The 25,021-nt window shown below is 39.2% G+C and overlaps 2 protein-coding genes across 4 annotated transcripts in view; one reads left to right on the top strand and one right to left on the bottom strand.

The window, feature by feature from the left end:
- LOC101142064 (Na(+)/H(+) exchange regulatory cofactor NHE-RF3) overlaps positions 1 to 1,660 on the top strand; it is a 40,006-nt gene extending 38,346 nt beyond the window's left edge. Inside the window, 1 exon segment of the mRNA XM_055355571.2 lies at positions 1,165 to 1,660. Within this exon segment, the coding sequence (XP_055211546.2) occupies positions 1,165 to 1,218 (54 nt within the window). The 3' untranslated portion in view covers positions 1,219 to 1,660.
- A 515-nt stretch (positions 1,661 to 2,175) lies between these two features.
- LOC101128637 (Golgi pH regulator A) overlaps positions 2,176 to 25,021 on the bottom strand; it is a 62,801-nt gene continuing 39,955 nt past the window's right edge. For all 3 annotated transcript variants that reach the window (XM_031009317.2, XM_031009324.3, XM_031009334.2), the window contains 4 exons: positions 9,225 to 9,320; positions 6,990 to 7,079; positions 2,948 to 3,013; positions 2,176 to 2,804 (listed from right to left, as the gene is read on the bottom strand). In XM_031009317.2, the coding sequence (XP_030865177.2) occupies positions 2,598 to 2,804; positions 2,948 to 3,013; positions 6,990 to 7,079; positions 9,225 to 9,320 (459 nt within the window). In that variant the 3' untranslated portion in view covers positions 2,176 to 2,597. The remainder of the gene's footprint in view (positions 2,805 to 2,947; positions 3,014 to 6,989; positions 7,080 to 9,224; positions 9,321 to 25,021) is intronic.

Raw genomic sequence — 25,021 nt, 5'->3', positions numbered from 1 at the left:
GTAAAGATAACTAACAAATCAAGTTATTGTAGAGGACAGGAGGCAGTATAAGAACAACAAATTTCTTACTTTCATAGCATGCAGCTGACAGCAACTGTCTAGAGCTAATAAATCAAGAAGTAAAAAGTTTATCAGTATTGTAATGGGAACCCCCCAAAAGAGCCTGAATCGGATGATCCAGATATGAATTCTGGTTCTGTCATTTGTCAGCTGTGGGGAAATGGATTTATTTGTTCTGTTCCTCAGTTTTCCCACCCATAAAACAGGAATAATTTGTAGGATTGTTATCAGGATCATGTTAACTAAGATTAACTATATTAAAGTGCTTTGAATAGTGGCTGGCTCATAGTGAGCATGTAAGTGGTGACGGTTAAAGACAATATTGTTTAAAACAATTGACAGGTATTCCAGTTTTATTACTAGGAAAGATTAAGCATTCTCTATATTATTCTCTATATATTTGGATTAAATTTCTTGGTAAGTCTCAGTTTTATATTTTTGCCCAATTTTTCATAGATGAACTTGAGGTCCAAAAGTAAACTGACTTATCCAAGTTCATAAAGGAAATTTATAGCAAAGCCGAGACTCTAAAAAAGTTTAATTCAATGTTGTTCTTCTTTCCATTATATTAATTCTGCTAATGGGTGGAATATTCATTTTTCCATTATATTAATTCTGCTAATGGGTGGAATATTCATTTTAATAAACTCAGTTTAATGAACACACACAATGCCCACTGATTTGTATTCAGGAATGCTTAATAAATACTATTAGTTGTATTAGTTGTCATTTAAAAATTCCGTAATTTCTCTTTAGGAAGTCAATATCCTAGTCTTATAAAAAAGAAATATATACAGACATTAAGGAATTTGTTAATGTGTCAAACAGCAAGTTGAAAACAATCAAGTGTAGAATTCAGGTCACCTGACTTCTAGTCATACCTAGATCATCTGATTCAGGCTCTTCTGGGGGTTCCCATTACAATACTGATAAACTTTTTACTTGATTTATCAGCTCTACACAATTGCTGTCAACTGCATGCTATGAAAGAAAGAAATTCTAGTGAGTGACTCTACTCCCCGACTTAAGTCATGCAACTCTAGAATAGATCATCCCTATTTCATTACTCTACCATTTGTAAATTCTTTGTTTTCTTATACACAGGCCCACAGTACAGCCTCACATTCTTCTTCCAATTCTGAAGATACAGAGATGTGATGAAAACAAGTAATAGCTTTGGCTATTTGATAGCTGTTTCTGGGTATTTAATAGGAATCCTTTCTCAAGGAATGAGTTGCGACCTGTTTACTGTCTCTTTAGAAGAAAAACTCCATTGGAAACCATTCACCATGTGTGATTGTCTTCTATTATCACTTGTCTTACAGGCGGCTATTGCAGACGGCTAATTTATGCTTAACTTAGGAAGAGATAAGGCAAGAGCTAGATTTTTTTCATGTGATCTTTTCCAAGCTTCAACTTAACTACATTTCTCTGTATGATGATGTCTCTTACTTCTACAGGTTCCTTGAGCACCAAAGATGATTCATAACTCTGTATAGGTGACAGCTGCTTATAAAAGCATCTTAGCAGATAAGCCTATTAAAATTGTGCTTTTGTAACAATGTTGTGGTTGCTAGAATAAATACCATTAACAAATGCCTTTTGAGTATGCTTGATAGTGCTTTTGTTTTGGATTCACTTTTTATGCTTTAACCTTCATTTGCCTCTAGAAACCCAAAACACAATAAAGTACAGAATAAGACCTTAGTAATAAAATTCAGAATTTTCTTAAATTGCATGTCTGAGTGTTCTAAAAATTTTTCAACATTTCCCTTTCACAAGTGACTTATTCCCCCAGTTAAGTTATTCACGGTTTCACCCCACAGCGTGAGGGGCAGATAGAAAAAAAAAGGAAACATCACTACCGAATTGAAAGTAGGGTATAATACTAAGTTCACAGGAAATCAAGAAAAAATGACATACCTGAAATCTCTCTTTTGGTAAAATCTATTTCAGGTGCATACCACCCCTTTCCCGGAAAAGAACAGATAACCTCTTGGTTATTTTAATGGGGCAGGATCAGATGAGGAGGTGTGGGATGCTAACTCATGTTAGATCACACAAGCATAATAAATACCAAGCTATGCTTGATAAAATGAACGTAAGGCAAAAGTGTTACAGTCTCTGATTTTAATGAGTCAATCTCAAGGCAAAGCTATAACCTTTTCCATGTGAACCTTAAAACAGAAATCCTATGTGTTCGGCTCAGCTACCATAGACATCTCTTGCCCCAGAGTTCCAGTGTATTTTTCACCTTTAGTTTCTTGGCTCCTCTCCGCCTCTACACCAGCCTCATATCCACATGGGATGCTCTCTGCTGAGTACTGTCTTGAGTTAGTTCTCCCTCTCATGTTCTGGCTGATGCTACTCATGGTCATAGTATCACCTGAGGGGGAAGGAGTATGCTATGAAGGTGAAAAATGCTACCATAGCATTTTGTTTGTTTATAAAATGTCAGGCCCTGGTTCCATTTTTCCCTCCTCTTATATCTAAATTTTGAAACCACTGGCCTCTAACAGTCTGTAGTAGGCTTAAGTTCAAGGTGCCATTTGCTTCTCTGGTGCCTGTTTGTGAGCCAAATAGAGGAAGAGTATGCTAGAGAGAGCGCTGACCAGGAAGATCACATCAAACCAACGGTGATAGAAGTTGAACTGCAGTTCTCCAAGGACTTCAGTGATTATGGTGCGGTATTCTAAAGGCATACTCATTCGGATCAGCAGCACAGAGGAGACAAAGTACATGCCCTGTAAGTCAAATGAATTAATCCAGAAGTGACTCTGAATGTAGTGAGGAACAGGACAAAGGAAATTATTAAAATTCTTAAAAGTATCAAGCACACTTCTGATATTTTACACCTGTAAACATAAAGGTAACTAATTAAACTTACCATTATCTGTGCTAATAGCAGGACAATGACATTGGAGGACTTACTGCTAGAGATGGCATAAAAGAACTGTCAAGAAAGAGAGAGATAAATTTATGCAGTACTGTTAGATTCCTGTGTCACGAACAGTAAGAAATATGGTTAACATTTGATTAAAAGTGTCTCTTCCATGCCACAATCCTGTATAGAACAATTCATATGATTAAGACTATAAAGAAGAGACTTAAAATAGACTGCTGAAAAAGTTATACTTTCCCCCTGGGGGTAATTTAATTACATAACATATGAAAGGATTCCTATTGCTATCAAACTTCAGAAACTATGTGATACATATGACCTAACATCACTATAAAACATTAAGTCAGATCACTCCAGCCCACTCCAAGCGGTTGTAATTGTTAGTAGGCTCCCACGCTCTTTCTAAAACCGTGCTAGATGCCTGCAGATCCCTTCCTGTCCCAGCCACTTCTCTTTCATTCAAAAGCTCCTGGATTTTTAAATCCCTACCTTTCCTACCAGAGAGGACTCACTTTCCACCTCCGTGAAGTCTTCCTACGTTGATTAGAAAATAGTTGAATTCAGGCTTTGGTATCAGGATGATGCTGGCCTCATAAAATGAGTTAGGGTATCATCCTGATACCAAAACCTGGCAGAGACACAACAAAAAAAGAGAATTTTAGACCCTGATGAACATCGATGCAAAAATCCTCAATAAAATACTGGCAAACTGAATCCAGCGGCACATCAAAAAGCTTATCTGCCATGATCAAGTGGGCTTCATCCCTGGGATGCAAGGCTGGTTCAACATTTGCAAATCAATAAACATAATCCAGCATATAAACAGAACCAAAGACAAAAACCACATGGTTATCTCAATAGATGCAGAAAAGGCCTTTGACAAAATTCAACAGCCCTTCATGCTAAAAACTCAATAAATTAGGTATTGATGGGACGTATCTCGAAATTGTAAGAGCTATTTATGACAAACCCACAGCCAATATCATACTGAATGGGCAAAAACTGGAAGCATTCCCTTTGAAAACTGGCACAAGACAGGGATCCCTCTCTCACCACTCTTATTCAACATAGTGTTGGAAGTTCTGGCCAGGGCAATCAGGCAGGAGAAAGAAATAAAGGGTATTCAATCAGGAAAAGAGGAAGTCAAATTGTCCCTGTTTGCAGAAGACATGACTGTATATATAGAAAACCCCATTGTCTCAGCCCAAAATCTCCTTAAGCTGATAAGCAACTTCAGCAAAGTCTCAGGATACAAAATCAATGTGCAAAAATCACAAGCATTCTTATACACCAATAACAGACAAACAGAGAGCCAAATCATGAGTGAACGCCCATTCACAATTTCTTCAAAGAGAATAAAATACCTAGGAATCCAACTTACAAGGGATGTGAAGGACCTCTTCAAGGAGAACTACAAACCACTGCTCAACAAAATAAAAGAGGAAACAAACACATGGAAGAACATTCCATGCTCATGGATAGGAAGAATCAATATCATGAAAATGGCCATACTGCCCAAGGTAATTTATAGATTCAATGCCATCCCCATGAAGCTACCAATGACTTTCTTCACAGAATTGGAAAAAACTATTCTAAAGTTCATATGGAACCAAAAGAGCCCGCATTGCCAAGTCAATCCTAAGCCAAAAGAACAAAGCTGGAGGCATCACGCTACCTGACTTCAAGCTATAGTACAAGGCTACAGTAACCAAAACAGCATGGTACTGGTACCAAAACAGAGATATAGACCAATGGAACAGAACAGAGCCCTCAGAAATAATACCACACATCTACAACCATCTGCTCTTTGACAAACCTGACAAAAACAAGAAATGGGGAAGGGATTCCCTATTTAACAAATGGTGCTGGGAAAACTGGCTAGCCATATGTAGAAAGCTGAAACTGGATCCCTTCCTTACACCTTATACAAAAATTAATTCAAGATGGATTAAAGACTTAAACATTAGACCTAAAACCATAAAAACCCTAGAAGAAAACCTAGGCAATAACATTCAGGACATAGGCATGGGCAAGGACTTCATGTCTAAAACACCGAAAGCAATGGCAACAAAAGCCAAAATTGACAAATGGGATCTAATTAAACTAAAGAGCTTCCGCACAGCAAAAGAAACTACCATCAGAGTGAACAGGCAACCTACAGAATGGGAGAAAATTTTTGCAATCTACTTATCTGACAAAGGGCTAATATCCAGAATTTACAAAGAACTCAAACAAATTTACAAGAAAAAAACAACCCCATCAAAAAGTGGGCAAAGGATATGAACAGACACTTCTCATGTGCAGCCAACAGACACATGAAAAAATGCTGATCATCACCGGCCATCAGAGAAATGCAAATCAAAACCGCAATGAGATACCATCTCACACCAGTTAGAATGGCAATCATTAAAAAGTCAGGAAACAACAGGTGCTGGAGAGGATGTAGAGAAATAGGAACACTTCTACACTGTTGGTGGGACTGTAAACTAGTTCAAGCATTGTGGAAGGCAGTGTGGCGATTCCTCAAGGATCTACAACTAGAAATAACATTTGACCCAGTCATCCCATTACTGGGCATATACCCAAAGGATTATAAATCATGCTGCTATAAAGACACATGCACACGTATGTTTATTGCGTGTGCAATATTCATAATATTCACTATTCACATACTCTATTCACAATAACAAAGACTTGGAACCAACCCAAATGTCCATCAATGATAGACTGGATTAAGAAAATGTGGCACATATACACCATGGAATACTATCCAGCCATAAAAAAGGATGAGTTCATGTCCTTTGTAGGGACATGGATGAAGCTGGAAACCATCATTCTCAGCAAACTATCGCAAGGACAAAAAGCCAAACACCGCATATTCTCACTCATAGGTGGGAATTGAACAATGAGAACACATGGACACAGGAAGGGGAACATCACACACCGAGGCTTGTCGTGGGGTGGGGGGAGGGGGGAGGGACAGCATTAGGAGATATACCTAATGTAAATGACAAGTTAATAGGTGCAGCACACCAACATGGCACATGTATACAAATGTAACAAACCTGCATGTTGTGCATATGTACCCTAGAACTTAAAGTATAATTAAAAAAAAAAAAAGAAAATAGTTGAATTCAGTAGGTCCTTACTTAATGCCATTTATAGGATCTTGGAAACTGAGATTTTAAGTGAAATGATGTATAACAAAACTACATTTTTCTCACAGCATTATAATGAAATGTTGAATGAAACATTTTTTTGAGGACTTGGTATATAGTTTTGCTTAAAGCTGCTGTTTCCAAGAACTTATTGATGACATTAAGGACTTGCTATATTCTGCTCCCTTACTTCCATATCTTCTCTGTAAGTGACTCTCACAACTATTCTTCCAGTCTCAAATATCTGCTGAATATCTGCCCACCATGTGCTAGGTTCTGTTCTAGATACTGATAACATATCAGTGAACAAAACAGACCCATATCTTACTCTATCACCTTTAGTGAATGTACTTATCTATAATTGGTATATGATGTAAATATATCATCATCAATTTATGTAGTAGTTTAACTTTTAAAAAATTCTGTTGTATGTCTTTTAAATCCTTGACACTTTTGTTTAAAGTCTCAGGAGGCAGAATTCTTAATGAGGTAAAATTATCTCATGGTACCACCTATTTTTTTTTTTTTTGAGATGGAGTGTTGCTCTTTCACCAGGCTGGGGTGCAGTGTGTGACCTTGGCTCACTGCAATCTCCGCTGCCTGGGTTCAAGTGATTCTCCTAACTCAGCCTCCCAAGTAGTTGGGACTACAGGCATGCGCCACCACACCCAGCTAATTTGTTGTATTATTAGTAGAGATGGGGTTTCACCATGTTGGCTAGGATGGACTCGATCTCCTGACCTCGTGATCCACCCACCTCAGCCTTCCAAAGTGTTGGGATTACAGGCGTGAGCCACCACACCCGGCTGGTACCACATTTAATTAAACAAATGATAAGCAGTACTTTTTAACACTGTGATAAAACATACCTTGGTAAGAGTGATCAGCAATCCTCTGATGGATGTGACGATGATTATTCCAACAAGAATGAAGGAAATGTGTTGGGACCAAAACTTCACCTGCCACCATAACAAGAAGAAAAAATCTCTGCTAAATCTCTGTTCAGAGAGACATAAGGGCTAAGCTATATCCCGATCATTTACATCACTGTGAGAGGGAGCTTTATTAGACCCTACCTGATTTTTTTTCTTAAGGGAGAGAGGAAAGCAACTAAGTGGCAAATAAAACAACTACAGAAAGACTGCAGTAAATACCTTAATTAACAGACTTAATTAAACCTTAAAATTAAAAAAATATTTTTTTTGTAGAGCCAGGGTCTTGCTATGTAGTTCAGGCTCGTCTCAAACTCCTGGGCTCAAGCAATACTCCCACATCAGCCTCCCAAAGTGTTGGTATTACAGGCATGAGTCACCATGCCCGGCAGCAAGTACCAAGAAGTGATAAAAATAACGCTAATAAATCAGAAAAAAAACAGAACTAATGATACAGTTTTACTGTGATAAATGAAAAGCAGGAATTAAAAGGAAACTAAATAATACCTTGATTATTTTCTATCTATGAATAATAGTTCCCTAATCACCAAAACTTCAAGGAATCTTTCTTTTTATAGTAAAAGAATATATAGACATTCTCAGCTAAATTCTAGGAAATAGTTGAACTTCACTGGAACCACATGATACCTTTTTCTCCTTCTGTATTGCTTCATAGTGAGAAGGAGTTTTGGGACCCTGTGTTTGATTCAGTTCTGAAAAGTATCTGAAAGGGAGCTGCTATTACTAACATCTAAAAGATTTGTTATTCAGAATTACAAAATATAGCATAAACAGATGAATTACAGATGAAATATATACATGGCCATGTAAGTATCCTCAGAAAGTACAGAAAAGCAAAAGCATTGCTAAAAATTCAGCCCAGTAAAACACTTAAGGAAACACAAATGCAACAACAGCAAAGCATACTTTTTGTTGTTTTTTGAGACAGGGGTCTCACTCTGTTGCCCAGAGTGGAGTGCAGTGGCACTATCTCAGCTCACTGCAACTTCTTTCTCCCCGGCTCAAGTGATCCTCCTGCTTTAGCCTCCTGCATAGCTGGGACTACAGGTGCATGCCACCATGTCCAGCTAATTTTTATATTTTTTCTAGAGACAGGTTTTCACCATGTTGCCCAGGCTGGTCTTGAACTCCTGGACTCAAGTGATCTGTCTCGGCCTCTCAAAGTGCTGGGACTACAGATGTGGGCCACAGTAGTGCGTGGCCTGTAAAGCATACTTAATATAATTTATATACCACTTGAAGAAAAGATATCATGTTCCTTCACACTCAAAGAGGATACACTATTGATCTAGCATCAAGAAACATGTACACTGAGCTGTTTCTCAAGGATTGGGGCTCAATTTGCTCTCATTCATTTTCATTTCATCCAAGTCCTTTTGAGATTAGGGGCACGTCTGGCTGGGATGGATGGCTGGGGGTAGCACGCAGTCTGTGTCTAGGTTGACAGCATAGCTAAATGGCCTACACTGGGACTAAGAATATGACATTGGTCTTACTATTAAAGTGCTATTCAGCCAGAGTCATTGGCTCTGGTTTATGAATAAAGACACTGAACTTCAATTAGGACAAGGGTGTATTTATGACAGTGGTATTATGAAACAGTAAAAAGACAATTTTAAAAAAAATTTTGTGCATAGGTGACAGTTACCATCTTTAGCCCAAGGTCCACATTAATAGATAAAGATCATTTCTTACAGCAGAAATCATTTCAGCTCTAACACAGAACACTAATTAGTAGCTAATTTTCCACTGGAGCATCAAAGCTGAGTTGTGTGTTTGAAGAGCTCAATAAGAATCACAGAGAGAAGTATTTGAATACTTTGGTGGGGAGAAAATGGTAAACCGGTAGCTGCCTATAGAGAAGCAGAGGAGCAGCTGTAGAAATAATCAGCATCCATGACAATATTAAGTATCAGTCATTACTTCTGGCTTTATGTTAAGAGAGAGAATCTTGGCCTTTTACAAATTTTCCATGTGAATACATCAAAATATAAAAATTTTCCATCTGAATACGTCAAAATATACAGAGTGGGAAGAACAAAAGCAGAAGCAAGTACCTAAAGTATACAAATTAGAATCTTAACAATGATAAGTTATAGCAGATAAAACAGAAAGAAACATGACAAACCAGGATCTTGATATAACACTTACATCAAATTGGATTCCCAGATAATTCACAGTGATCTCAATGCCTCTTGTGACAGGATCCGTTTTCCCAACTCGATCAAAAACAATATTGATGGTAGCCTGCAAAGATGCAGATTTTTACCTTGGAGCATCTTAACAATCACTTACTATTTCAAAAAGTGATGAAACTAATGAATTAATCACTATAACATATCTTACAGGTCAATGTTCCTAAAAATGCAATTCTACTCTTAATCCAAATCATATATAGGAAATCTATTTTGGATACTCATATATAGGCAAACAAAAGTCCCTATTTCCTCCATCTTTCTTTTCTGTAAAGAGTCAATGGGAATAAAGCTACGGCATTATGCCTTAATTTATCAGGAGCCAGAAAGGTAACATTCTGGTAGATGAAGTCAGATTAAGAGAATCAAGAAATCCCAGGGTAATTCCTTGTGGTTATTTTCTGAATGCTCTAACAGCAAACACTAAAATAACAGAAAAAGGAGTTATAGCTAATAAGTCAACAAACGATATCAAATGGAATAATGAAAAATTCCCAATTAATCCCCAAGATGGAAGTTTAAAAAAAGGAAAAAGGGAGAAAAGAACAGATGGGACCAATGAAAAGAAATAGCAACACAGTAGTTTAAAATCCAACCACGTTAAAAAAAAGAAACAATCACATCAATAATCACATGAAATGTAAATGGTCTGCATAATAGGTGAGCAAACTCTGCCACTGGAGTGTGACAGCAGCCACAGACAATACACAAATGAATGGACTTGGCTGCGTTCCAATAAAACTTTATTTCCAAAGGCAGGCAGTGGTTAGGTTTGGCCTGTGGGCTATAGATTGCTGATCCTTGGTCTAAACATGTCAATGAAATGGCAGAGGTTGTTAGATTGGATAAAAATGCAAGACCCAACTATATATTCCTTATGAAAAAACCACTTTAATAAATATAAAGATACAAATAGGTTAAAAGTAAAAGGACAGAAAAATATATTATGCTAACACTAATCAAAAGAAAGCTAGAATGTCTATATTAATGTCGGACAAAGTAGATTTCATAGCAAAAATACTGCTAGGTATTAAAAGGGACATTTCAGAATGATAAAAGGATCATTTCAACAAGGGGCACACAATGATTCTAAATGTTTATATACCTAATGACAGAGCTTCAAAATACGTAAAGCAAAACTGATAGAAATAAAAAAGAAATGGACAAATCCACAATAGCTGGATCCCCTCTCTCAATAACTGATAAAATTAGTCAGAAACTAATAATACTATCAATCAATTTGATGTAATTGACATTTATGGAACACTCCTGCCAACAAGAGCACAATACATATTCTACTCACATACATGTAAGACATTTATCACCATATTCTGTCTGGGACAGAAAACAAGTCAATAATTTAAAAGATTCATATCATACAAAATATGTTGTTAGACCACATGAAATTAAATTAGAAATTAATTAGAGAACAATATTTGGAAGATCCTCAAATATTTTATAACACACTTCTAAATCACCCATGAATCAAAGAAGAAATCAAAGGGAAACTCGAAAGCATTTTGAATTGAATGAGAAATACAATTCATTAAATTTGTGAGATCTAGTATAGCAGTACATAGCAAGAAATGTATAGCATTAAAACCCCTATATCAGCAAAGATCTCCAATCAATGATCTTAGTTTCCATCTTAAGAAATTAGAAAAAGAGACTCAAAATAAGCAGAAGAAAGGAAATAACAAAGACCAGAGCAGAAATCAATGAAATAGCAAAAAATGAGAGAAAACTAATTAACCCAAAAGTTGGTTCTTTGAAAAGTTCAACAAAACCAATAAACTTCTACTAGACTGATAAAGACAAAAGAGGGAAGTCACAAGTTACCAATATTAAGAACAAGAGAGACATCACTGTCACACCCATGAGCATGGCTATAATAAAAAAGTTTTTATTTTATTTTATTATTATTATACTTGAAGTTTTAGGGTACATGTGCACATTGTGCAGGTTAGTTACATATGTATACATGTGCCATGCTGGTGTGCTGCACCCATTAACTCATCATTTAGCATTAGGTATATCTCCTAAAACTATCCCTCCCCCCTCTGCCCCACCCCACAACAGTCCCCAGAGTGTGATGTTCCCCTTCCTGTGTCCATGTGTTCTCATTGTTCAATTCCCACCTATGGGTGAGAACATGTGGTGTTTGGTTTTTTGTCCTTGCGACAGTTTACTGAGAATGATGATTTCCAATTTCATCCATGTCCCTACAAAGGACATGAACTCATCATTTTTTATGGCTGCATAGTATTCCATGGTGTATATGTGCCACATTTTCTTAATCCAGTCTATCATTGTTGGACATTTGGGTTGGTTCCAAGTCTTTGCTATTGTGAATAGTGCCACAATAAACATACGTGTGCATGTGTCTTTATAGCAGCATGATTTATAGTCCTTTGGGTATATACCCAGTAATGGGATGGCTGGGTCAAATGGTATTTCTAGTTCTAGATCCCTGAAGAATCGCCACACTGACTTCCACAAGGGTTGAACTAGTTTACAGTCCCACCAACAGTGTAAAAGTGTTCCTGTTTCTCCACATCCTCTCCAGCACCTGTTGTTTCCTGACTTTTTAATGATTGCCATTCTAACTGGTGTGAGATGGTATGTCATTGTGGTTTTGATTTGCATTTCTCTGATGGCCAGTGATGGTGAGCATTTTTTCTTGTATTTTTTGGCGGCATAAATGTCTTCTTTTGAGAAGTGTCTGTTCATGTCCTTTGCCAACTTTTTGATGGGGTTGTTTGTTTTTTTCTTGTAAATTTGTTTGAGTTCATTGTAGATTCTGGATATTAGCCCTTTGTCAGATGAGTAGGCTGCAAAAATTTTCTCCCATTCTGTAGGTTGCCTGTTCACTCTGATGGTAGTTTCTTTTGCTGTGCAGAAGCTCTTTAGCTTAATTAGATCCCATTTGTCAATTTTGGCTTTTGTTGCCATTGCTTTTGGTGTTTTAGACATGAAGTCCCTGCCCATGCCTATGTCCTGAATGGTAACGCCTAGGTTTTCTTCTAGGGTTTTTATGGTTTTAGGTCTAATGTTTAAGTCTTTAATCCATCTTGAATTAATTTTTGTATAAGGTGTAAGGAAGGGATCCAGTTTCAGCTTTCTACATATGGCTAGCCAGTTTTCCCAGCACCATTTATTAAATAGGGAATCCTTTCCCCATTGCTTGTTTTTCTCAGGTTTGTCAAAGATCAGATAGTTGTAGATATGCGGCGTGATTTCTGAGGGCTCTGTTCGGTGCCAATGTACAAAAATCACAAGCATTCTTATACACCAATAACAGACAAACAGAGAGACAAATCATGAGTGAACTCCCATTCACAATTGCTTCAAAGAGAATAAAATACCTAGGAATCCAACTTACAAGGGACGTGAAGGACCTCTTCAAGGAGAACTACAAACCACTGCTCAATGAAATAAAAGAGGATACAAACAAATGGAAGAACATTCCATGCTGACGGTAGGAAGAATCAATATCATGAAAATGGCCATACTGCCCAAGGTAATTTATAGATTCAATGCCATCCCCATAAAGCTACCAATGACTTTCTTCACAGAATTGGAAAAAACTACTTTAAAGTTCATAAGGAACCAAAAAAAGCCCACATTGCCAAGTCAATCCTAAGCCAAAAGAGCAAAGCTGGAGGCATCACGCTACCTGACTTCAAACTATACTACAAGGCTACAGTAACCAAAACAGCATGGTACTGGTACCAAAACAGAGATATAGATCAATGGAACAGTATAAAAAAGTTAATAACAATTGTTGGTGGGGATGTGGAGAAATTGGAGCATGCATCCCCTGCTGACAGGAATGTAAACTGTTGCTGCTGTTTTGGAAAAGTCTGGTAGTTCTTTAAAAGGTTAAACATAAGCCGGTCGCAGTGGCTCATGCCTGTAATCCTAGCACTTTGGGAGGCTGAGGCAGGTGGATCACAAGGTTAGGAGTTAGAGACCAGCCTGGCCAATATGGTGAAACCCTGTCTCTACTAAAAATACAAAAAAGTTAGCCAGGAGTGGTTGCACGCGCCTGTAACCTCAGCTACTTGGGACGCTGAGGCAGGAGAATTGCTTGAACCTGGGAGGCAGAGGTTGCAGTGAGCTGAGACTGCGCCACTGCACTCCAGCCTGGGTGACAGAGCGAGACTCCACCTCAATAAATAAATAAATAAATAAATAAAAAGGTTAAACATATACTTAGCATATGACACAGCAATTCTACCCCTAGATATACACATAAGAGAAATTAAAACATATACTCACATAAAAACTTATACATGAGGCCGGGCATGGTGGCTCATGGATATAATCCCAGCACTTTGGGAGGTCGAGGCTGGTGGATCACCTGAGGTCAGGAGTTGAGACCAGCCTGGCCAACATGGTCAAACCTCGTCTCTACTAAAAATAGAAAAATCAGCCAGGCATGGTGGTACGCACCTGTAATGCCAGCTACTCAGGCGGCTGAGGCAGGAGAATCACTTGAACCCAGGAGGCAGAGGTCGAAGTGAGCTGAGATCACCCCACTGCACTCCAGCCTGGGCAACAGAGTGAGACTGTGTCTCAAAGCAAAAACAAAAAAATTATACACAAATGTTCACATCAGCATTATTGATAATGGCCCAAAAGTAGAAACAATCCTAATGTGCATCAACTAATAAATGGATGAAAAATGTGGTGTACCTATAAAATGAAATAGATATTATTCAGCCACAGAAAATATGAATTTTTTTTTTTAAGACAGTCTTGCTCTGTTGCCTGCTGGAGTGTGGTGGCACAATCACGGCTCACTGCAGCTTCAACTTCCCAGGCTCAAGCAATCCTCCCCCGCCTCAGCCTCCCGAGTAGCTGGGGCCACAAGCATGTACTTCCATGCCTTATTAATTGTGTGTGTGTGTGTGTGTGTGTGTGTGTGTGTGTGTGTGTGTGTGTGTGTGTGTGTGTGTCGGGGAGGGAGGGGTAAAGAATGGGGTTTCCCTTTGTTTCTCAGGATAGTCTCAAACTCCTGGGCTCAAGTGATCCTCCTGCCTCAGCCTCCCAAAGTGTTGGGATTACAGGCATCTGCCACTGTGCCTGGCCAGGAATGAAATATTGATAGATACTACGACATGGATGTACCTTAAAAACATTATGCTAGGGCTGGGTACAGTGGCTCAGCCTGGGCAATATAGTGAGACTCGTCTCTATGAAAAAAAAAATATACTTTTTAAAATTACATTTAAAAAGCCCCCCCAACCCCATTATGCTACATGAGAGAAGCCAATAATAAAACAATATAAATTATGTGATTCCATTTATATGAAACATCCAGAATAGGGAAATCTATAGAGACAGAAAATAGATTAGTGGTTGCTAAGGGCTGAGGGAGTGGAAATTGGAGGGAAATGGGGAATGACTACTAATGAGTATGGAATTTCTTTTTGGCTTGATAAAAATGTTCAAAAATTGATTGTGGTAATGGTTATAAAACTATGAATATATTAAGAACTACTGCATCATACACTAAATGAGTATATTGTATTGTATGTGAATTATATCTCAATAAACCTGTTACATGAAAAAAATAACAGTCTCTACAGGTTCTATAGATATTAAAAGCATAGTAAGAATATTATGAGCAATATCATGCCAATAAATTTGACAACTTCAATAAAAATAGACAAATTCCTTGAGACCGAAATTGCAAGAGCTCACTCAAGAAGAAATAGATAACCTGCATAAACCCTGTATCTTTAAAAAAATGAATTGGTAGTTTAAAAAAATCTTCCTGCAAAGAAAACTCCAGGCCCAGATGGCTTTATTGATAAACTCTACAACACATTTAGGGGAGAAATAACAACATCTCCACACATACTTTTCCACTAATTTAAAGAGGTGGCAGTACTTCTCAACTCATTCTCTAAGGTCAGCAAGCATTACTCTGACACCAAAACCAAATAAAGACATTATGAGAAAAGAAAACTATAGTCCAATATCCTCATACATATGGAATCAATTTTTTTTTTTTTTTGAGACATAGTCTCCCTCTGTCATTCAAGCTGGAGTGCAGCAGCGTGATAATAGCTCACTGAGGCCTTCGACTTCTGGGCTCAAGCGATCCTCCCACCATAGCCTCCTGAGTAGCTGGGAACACAGGCATGCCACCACACTCAGTTAATTTTTATTGTTTTGCTGAGATGGGGTCTTGCTATGCTGCCCAGGCTGGTCTCGAATTCCTGGCCTCAAGCAGTCCTCCTGCCTCCCAAAGTACTGGGAATACAGGTGTGAGCCAACATGCTCAGACAATGCAAACATTCTTAACATAATTTTAGCAAATTGAATCTAACAAAATAGAAAAATGATAATTCACCATGACCAAGTGAGGTTTATTCTAGGAATGCAAGATTGGTTTAATATTCAAAAATTAATGAATGTAATCAACTATAGCAGACTAAAAAAGAAAAACATTGATCATCTCAATAGATGCAGTAAAAGAATTTAACAAAATCCAACACCTTTTCATGATTAACAATACTCAATAAACTATGATTACAATGGAACTTCCTCAACCTGATAAAGAGCATCTAGGGAAAACCTAACATCATAATGAAAGGTGAGACTGGTTGCTATCTCCCTAAGAGCAGGAATAACAGTAGGATGACTAATCCTACCACTTCTATTCAACTTTGTACTGAAGGTTTTAGTCAGTGCAATAAGGCTGGAGAAGGAGCAGGAGAAAAAGGATAAGAAGGAAGGAAGGAAGGATGGGGAAAGGAACAACTTAATTAAAACACTGGCAAGGTCGGGGGAGGGGCCAAGGTGACCAACTAGAAGTAGCTGCTGTTGGCTGCTCCTATCAAGAATGAAAACAGCAAGTGAATGTTGCACTTTCAGGCTGAGGTAACCAGGTTCTCTCATTGGGACTGACTAGGCAGTTGGCACAACCCACGGAGAGCGAGGAAAAGCAGGGTAGTGCAACAGCCCCACCTGGGAGCCGCATAGGGCAAGGGGAGTTCCCACCCCCAATCAAGGAAGGCGATGAGTGATTGTGGCACCCTGCCCAGGAAACCATGCTTCTTCCACAGATCTGTGCAACCCATGGATCAGGAGATCCCCTTGTGAGCCCAGGCCAACAGGGCCTTGGATCCCAAGCACAGAGCTGCCCAGATGCTCAGTGGCCACTGAGGTTGCAGCCAGCAGCAGCAGGCTGGAGATTGCCTAAGACGACCAAGTTCCCGGGACAGCCACCATCACTGCAGGTCCAGTCTGCCCTTTTCCCCTGCCAGTGCCGGGGAGAATAGGTGGTTTGGACCAGGAGGAATTCCCCACAGCACAGCACAGTGGTAGTGGCAGATTGTGGCCAGACCGCTTCTTTAGGTGGGACTCGGATCCATTCCTCCTCACTAGGCGAGGCCTCCCTGCAGAAATGTCAGCAACTCCAGGTAGGGGTTTATGAGCAGAACTGATCTCCCTGGGAAGGAGCCCCTGGGGGCAGGGGTGACTATCGTCTTCGTGGTTCAGCAGACTTAGTCTTTCCTGCCTGCTGGCTCTGAAGGGTCTGGGCAGTCCAGAGGAGGGGGATTCCCTTCAGTGCAGCACAGCTGCTCTGCCAAGGGGCAGTCAGAGTGCTTCCTTAAGCAGGTCCCTGATCCCGTGCCTCCTGACTGAGACCCCCCACCAGGGGTTGCCAGACACCTTATACAGGAACGTTCCTGCCAGCATCAGGTCAGTGCTTCCTCCCAGAGGACGGAGCAAGCAGCCATCTTTGCTGTTCTGCAGCCTCCACTGGTAATACCTCCAGGTGCGAGAGGGACCCAGGCGAGTAGAGTATGGATTCGACCCCCAACAAATGGCAGCAGCCCTACAGAAGAGGGGCCTGACTGTTAAAAACAAACAAACAGAAAGCAACAACAACAACATCAACAAAAAAAGACCCCACAAAAACCCCATCCAAAGGTCAGCAGCCTCATAAATCAAAGGTAGATAAACTGAGGATGATGAGAAAGAATCAACACAAAAACGGTGACAACTCAAAAAGCCAGAGTGCCTCTTCTCCAAATGATCACAACACCTCTCCAGCAAGGGCACAGAACTGGGCTGAGGCTGAGGCTGAGATGGATGCACTGACAGAAGTAGGCTTTAGAAGCTGGGCAGTAACAAACTTTGCTGAGCAAAAGGAGTAATGTTCTAACCCAATGCAAAGAAGCCAAGAACCATGATAAAACATTATAGGAGCTGTTAACCAGAATAACCCGTTTAAAAAGGAACATAAACAATGTGATGGAGCTGAAAAACACAATGTGAAATTCACAATGCAACCACAAATATCAATAGCTGAAGAGACTAAGCAGAGGAAAGAATCTCAGAGCTTGAAGACTATCTTGCTGAAATAAGACAGTCAGACAAGGTGAGAGAAAAAAGAATGAAAAGGAATGAACAAAACCTCCGAGAACTATGGGATTACATAAAAATACCGAACCTACGGCTGATTCAGGTACGTGGAAGAGACGGGGAGAACGGAACGGTTTCAAGTTGGAAAACATACTTCAGGATATCATCCAGGAGAACTTCCCCAACCTAGCAAGACAGGCCAGAACTTCTCCAAGCTAGCAAGACAGGCCAACATTCAAATTCAGGAAATCTAGAGAACTCTAGTAAAATACTCCATGAGAAGATCAATCCCAAGACACATAATCATCAGATTCTCCAAGGTCGAAATGAAGGAAAAAATGTTAAGGGCAGCCAGAAAGGACAGGTCACCTACAAAGGGAAGTCCATCAGACTAACAGTGCACCTCTCAGTGGAAACCCTATAAGCCAGAAGCAACTGGGAGTCAATATTCAACATTCTGTTTTTTTTTTTTTTTTTTTTTTGAGATGGAGTCTTGCTCTGTCACCCAGGCTGGAGTGCAGTGGCATAGTCTCGGCTCACTGCAACCTCCGCCTCCTGGGTTCATGCCATTCTCTTGCCTCAGCCTCCCGAGTAGCTAGGACTACAGGCACCTGCCACCATGCCTGGCTAATTTTTTGTATTTTTAGTAGAGATGGGGTTTCACCGTGTTAGCCAGGATGGTCTCGATCTTCTGACCTCGTGATCCGCCCGCCTCGGCCTCCCAAAGTGCTGGGATTACCGGCGTGAGCCACCACGCCCAGCTCAACATTCTTAAAGAAAAGAATTTCCAACCCAGAATTTCCTATCTGGCCAAACTAAGCTTCATAAGTGAAGGAGAAATAAAATCCTTTTCAGACAAGCAAATGCTGAGGGAACTTGTGACCACCTTGCAAGAACTCCTGAAGGAAGCACTAAATATGGAAAGGAAAAACTATTACCAGCCACTACAAAAACACACTGAAGTACACAAAGCAATGACACTATGAAGCAACTACAATAACAAGTCTGCAAAATAACCAGCTAGCATCATGATGACAGGATCAAATCACACATAACAATTTTAACCTTAAATGTAAATGGGCTAAATGCCCCAATTAAAAGACACAGAATGGCAAGCTGGATAAAGAATCAAGACCCATCAGTGTGCTGTATTCAGGAGGCCCCTCTCATGTGCAAAGACACACATAGGCTCAAAATAAAGGGATGGAGGAAAATTTACCAAGCAAATGGAAAGCAAAAAAAAGCAGGGGTTGCAATCCTAGTTTCTGACAAAACAGACTTTAACAAAGATCAAAAAAAAGACAAACAAGGGCTTTACGTAATGCTGAAGGGTTCAATTCAACAAGAGCTAACTATCCTAAATATATATACACCCAATACAGGAGCAGCCAGATCTATAAAACAAGTTCTTAGAGACCTACAAAGAGACTTATACTCTCACATAATAATAGTGGGAGACATTAACACCCCACAGTCAATGTTACACAGATCATTGAGACAGAAAATTAACAAGTATATTTAGGACTTGAACTCAGCTCTGGATCAAGTGGACCTGATAGACATCTACAGAACTCTCTACCCAAAAACAACAGAATATACATTCTTCTTGGTGCCACATGGCACATACTCTAAAATTGATCACATAATTGGAAGTAGAACACTCCTCAGCAAATGCAAAAGAACTGAAATTATAACAGTCTCTCAGACCACAGGACAATCAAATTAGAACTCAAGACTTAAGAAACTAACTCAAAACTACACAACTACATGAAAATTGAACAACCTGCTCCTGAATGACTCCTCGGTAAATAATGAAATTAAGGCAGAAATCAAGAAGTTATTTGATACTATGAGAACAAAGAGACAACATACCAGAATCTCTGGGACACAGCTAAAGCATGTTAAGAGGGAAATGGATAGCACTAAATGCCCATATCAAAAGCTAGAAAGATCTCAAATCGACACCCTAACATCACAACTAAAAGAACTAGAGAACCAAGAGCAAACAAACCCCAAAGCTAGCAGAATATAAGAAATAACCAAGGTCACAGCAGAACTGCAGGAGATAGAGACACGAAAAACCCTTCAAAAAAAATCAGCAAATCCAGGAGCCAGTTTTTTGAAAAGATTAATAAAATAGACCACTACTAGACTAATAAAGAAGAAAAGAAGAATCAAACAGACACAAAAAAAATGATAAAGGTGACATCACCACTGATCCCACAGAAATACAAATAACCATCAGAGAATACTATAAACACCTCTATGCAAATCAACTAGAAAATCTAGAAGAAATGGATAAATTCCTGGACACATACACCCTCCCAAGACTGAACCAGGAAGAAGTTGAATCCCTGAATAGACCCATAAGGAGTTCTGATTTGGGGCAGTAATAAGCCTACCATCCAAGGAAAGCCCAGGACCAGATGGATTTACAGCTGAATTCAGAGGTAAAAAGAGGAGCTGATACCTTTTCTTCTGCAACTATTCCAAACAACAGAAAAAGAGGGACTCCTCCCTAACTCATTTTATGAGGCCAGCTCATTCTGATACCAAAATCTGGCAGAGATACAACAAAAAAAAAGAAAACTTCAGGCCAATATCCCTGAAGAACATTGATGTGAAAATCCTCAATAAAATACTGGCAAACCAAATCCAGCAGCACATCAAAAAGCTCATCTACCACGATCAAGTCAGCTTCATCCCCAGTATGCAACACTGGTTCAACATACACGAATCAATAAACGTAATCCATCACATAAACAGAACCAATGACAAAAGCCACATGATTATCTCAATAGACACAGAAAAGGCCTTTGATAAAATTCAACATCCCTTCATGCTAAAAACTCTCAATAAACTAGGTATTGATGGAACATACCTCAAAATAATAAGGGTGATTTATAACAAACCCACAGCCAATATCACACTGAATGGACAAAAGCTGGAAGCATTTCCTTTGAAAACTGGCACAAGATAGGACTCCCTCTCTCACCACTCCTATTCAACATAGTATTGGAAGTTCTGGCCAGGGCAATCAGGCAAGAGAAAGAAATAAAGGGTATTCAAATAGGAAGAGAGAAAGTCAAATTGTCTTTGTTTGCATATGACATAATCTTCTATCTAGAAAACCCCATCATCTCAGCCCAAAAGCTACCTAAACTGATAAGCAACTTCAGCAAAGTCTCAGGATACAAAGTCAATGTGCAAAAATCACAAGCATTCCTGTACACCAACAACAGACAAGCAGAGAGCCAAATCATGAATGAACTCCCATTTACAACTGCTACAAAGAGAATACAATACCTAGGAATACAGCTAACAAGGGGAGTGAAGGACCTCTTCAAGGAGAACTACAAACCGCTGCTCAAGGAAATCAGAGAGGACACATACAAATGGAAAAACACTCCATGCTCCCAGATAGGAAGAATCAATATCATAAAAATGGCCATACTGCCCAAAGTAATTTATAAATTCAGTGCTACTCCCATTAAACTACCATTGACATTCTTCCCAGAATTAGAAAAAAACTATTTTAAAATTCAATATGGAAGCAAAAAGAGCCCGTACAAGTCAAGACAACTGTAAGCAAAAAGAACAAAGCTGGAGGCATCACGCTACCTGACTTCAAACTATACTACAAGGTTACAGTGACCAAAACAGCATGGTACTGGTACAAAAACAGACACATAGACCAATGGAACAGAATAGAGAACTCAGAAATAAGACCACACATCTACAGCCATCTGATCTTTGACAAAGCTGACAAAAACAAGCAATGGGGAAATGATTCCCTATTTAATAAATGGTGCTGGGAAAACTGGCTAGCCATATGCAGAAAACTGAAACTGGAACCCTTCTTTACACCTTATACAAAAATTAACTCAAGATGGATTAAAGACTTAAATGTAAAACCCCAAACTATAAAAAACCTAGAAGAAAATCTAGGCAATACCATTCAGGACATGGCACAGGCAAAGGTTTCATGACAAAAATGTCAAAAGCAATTGCCACAAAAGCAAAAATTGACAAATGGGATCTAATTAAACTAAAGAGCTTCTGCACAGCTAAAGAAACTATCATCAGGGTGAACAGACAACCAACAGAATGGGAGAAAATTTTTGCAATCTATCCATCTGACAAAGGCCTAATATCCAGAATCTACAAGGAACTTAAACAAATTTACAAGAAAAAAATCAAACAACCCCATTAAAAAGTAAGCAAAGGACATGAACAGACAATTCTCAAAAGAAGACATTTATGTGGCCAACAAACGTATGAAAAAAAGCTCAAGCTCAGTATCACTGATCATTAGAGAAATGCAAATCAAAACCACAATGAGCTACCATCTCACACCAGTCAGAATGGCAATTATTAAAAAGTCAAGAAACAGATGCTGGCGAGGCTACAGAGAAATAGGAATGCTTTTACACTGTTGGTGGGAATGTACATTAACTTAATCATTGTGGAAGACAGTGTGGTGATTCCTCAAAGATCTAGCACCAGAAATACCATTTGACCCAGCAATCCCATTACTAGGTATATACCCAAAGGAATATAAATCATTCCATTATAAAGATACATACACATGTACATCCACTGCAGCACTATTCACAATAGCAAAGACATAGAATCAACCCAAATGCCCATCAATGATAGACCGGATAAAGAAAATGTGGTACATATACACCATGGAATACTATACTGCCATAAAAAGGAATGAGATCATGTCCTTTGCAGGGACATGGATGGAGCTGGAAGCCATCATCCTCATCAAACTAACACAGGAACAGAAAACCAAATATCACATGTTCTCACTTATAAGTGGGAACTGAACAATGTGAACACACAGACACAGGGAGGGAACAACACAAATTGGGACCTGTCGAAGGCGGGGAGGGGGAGGGAGAGCATCAGGGAAAATAGCTAATGGATGCTGGGCTTAATACCTAGGTGATGGGTTGATAGATGCAGCAAATCACCATGGCACATACTTACATACGTAACAAACTTGCACATCCTGCACATGTACCTCAGAACTTAAAATTTAAAAAAAAATTGGCAAAAGATTTGAACAGATAATTCATCAAAAAAAAATATGGGTGGGAAAAAAAGCACATGAAAAGATGCTCAATATCATTAGACATTAAGAAAATATAAATTAAAACCACAATGCAATATCACCTCGTATCTATTAGAATGTCTAATATTAGCAAGACTGGCCATATAGAGTGTTGGTGAGGATGTGAACAACTGAAACTCATACACAGTGCAGGTGGAAATGTAAATGATACAATTTTTTTGGAAAAGAGTTGGCTGTTTCTTCAACAGTTAAACATTACATCTGCCATATGATCCAGACATTCCACTCCTAAGTGCCTACTCAAGAGAAAGACAGCACACGTCTATACACAAAATTGTACACAAGTGTTCACAGCAACTTTATCTGTAATATCCCCCAACTGGAAACCACCAAATATTCATCATCAGATGAATGGACAAACAAAATTGTGGCACGTCCAAACCACGGAAACACTACTCAGCAATACAAAAGAATAAACTACTGATACAAATCATAACATGGATAAAATGTAAAATAATCATGCCGAGTAAAATAAGCCAGACAGAAAAAGGATACATACTGTAGGATTCTACTTACATAACATTCTAGAAAATACAAACCAATATATAATGAGAGAAAGCAGATTGGCAGTCGTCTGGGGACTAGAGGTGTGGGAGAGAGGCATTACAAAGGGACACCAGGAATCTCAGGAATCTCATGGCAGTGATGGATGGATGTGTTCTCTGTCTTGACCGTGGTGATGGTTGTTGCATAGGTATATATGTATGCCAAAATGTACCCAGTTGTACATAAATATATGTTCGGTTTACATATCAGTTATACCCCAATAAACCTGTTAAAAAATGACATGCTGGCTGGGTGCAGTGGCTCACACCTGTAATCCCAGCACTTTGGGAGGCTGAGGCAGGTGGATCACGAGGTCAGGAGATCAAGACCATCCTGGCCAAGATGGTGAAACCCTGTCTCTACTAAAAATACAAAAAATTAGCCGGGCGTTGTGGCACACACCTGTAGTCCCAGCTACTTGGGAGCCTAAGGCAGGGGAATCACTTGAATCTGGAAGGCGGAGGGGTTGCAGTGAGCTGAGATCATGCCACTGCACTCCAGCCTGGGAGACAGAGAGAGACTCCATCTTCACAAAAAAAAAAAAAAAAAAAAAAAAAAAAAAGACATGCTTCCCTAGGCCGGGTGTGATGGCTCACGCCTGTAGTCCCAGCACTTTGGGAGGCTGAGACGGGCAGATTGCCTGAGCTCAGGAGTTCGAAACCACCTTGGGCAACATGGTGAAAGCCCATGTCTACTGAAATACAAAAAAGTTAGCTGGGCGTGGTGGTGCGTGCTTGTAATCCCAGCTACTCAGGAGGCTGAGGCAGGAGAACTGCTTGAGCCCAGGAGGCAGAGGTTGCAGTGAGCCGAGATCGCACCACTGCACTACAGCTTGGGTGACAGAGTGAGACTCCATCTAAAAAAAAAAAAAGACATGCTTCCCTAGAGGCTGCATCTTAGGAAAATACCTTTTAGTAGCTTTGCTAACTGAACATACTATCTTCATTCATTATCTCCCACTGAATGAATCCAGATTTTAAAATGTCATCTGAGTATTATTGACATCAATTTATTGTAACACTAGATCCTTTATATAATGAAAATCCGCATTCATCTACATTGATCAAAATTAACTAACAAGCTGACAAAGCTCCTCTTTGCACAAACACAAACCCAGTAGGAAAGTCATCAAACTAGGAAGTCAAATCAGCCTTTTCTGTAATCACATTGAAATCCATTAATACCTGAGTCAGAGGTAAAGACAAATACTGTACATAAACAATATGAGAAAACCACAAAAGAATTAGAGCTATATGTACAGCAAATGAATTTATCTATGGAAATACTTTTTAGAATTTATTGTGAACTTAATTTTTTAGGTATACACATTATTAAAAAGGACAAGTAACTTCTGAGCTGAAGGTAGAAGTTGAAGTTATATATACAGTTATGTACTCATGGGTAACACAGAAAGCAGAATGCAAAATAAGAAATGTTCACATTCTATTTATATATATATATATATATATATATATATATAGAGAGAGAGAGAGAGAGAGAGAGAGAGAGATGGAGTCTCGCCCTCTCCCCAGGCTGGAGTGCAGTGGCGTGATCTTAGCTCACTGCAACGTCCACCTCTCGGGTTCAAGCGATTCTCCTGCCTCAGCCTCCTGAGTAGCTGGGATTACAGGTGGCCCACCACCACACCCAGCTAATTTTTGTATTTTTAGTAGAGATGG

This window comes from Gorilla gorilla, chromosome 1, assembly GCF_029281585.2.
Source record: "Gorilla gorilla gorilla isolate KB3781 chromosome 1, NHGRI_mGorGor1-v2.1_pri, whole genome shotgun sequence".
NCBI lineage: Eukaryota > Metazoa > Chordata > Mammalia > Primates > Hominidae > Gorilla > Gorilla gorilla.
The sequence above is the reverse complement of the archived record's forward strand: the minus strand, read 5'-3'. Positions and strand labels throughout refer to the sequence as shown.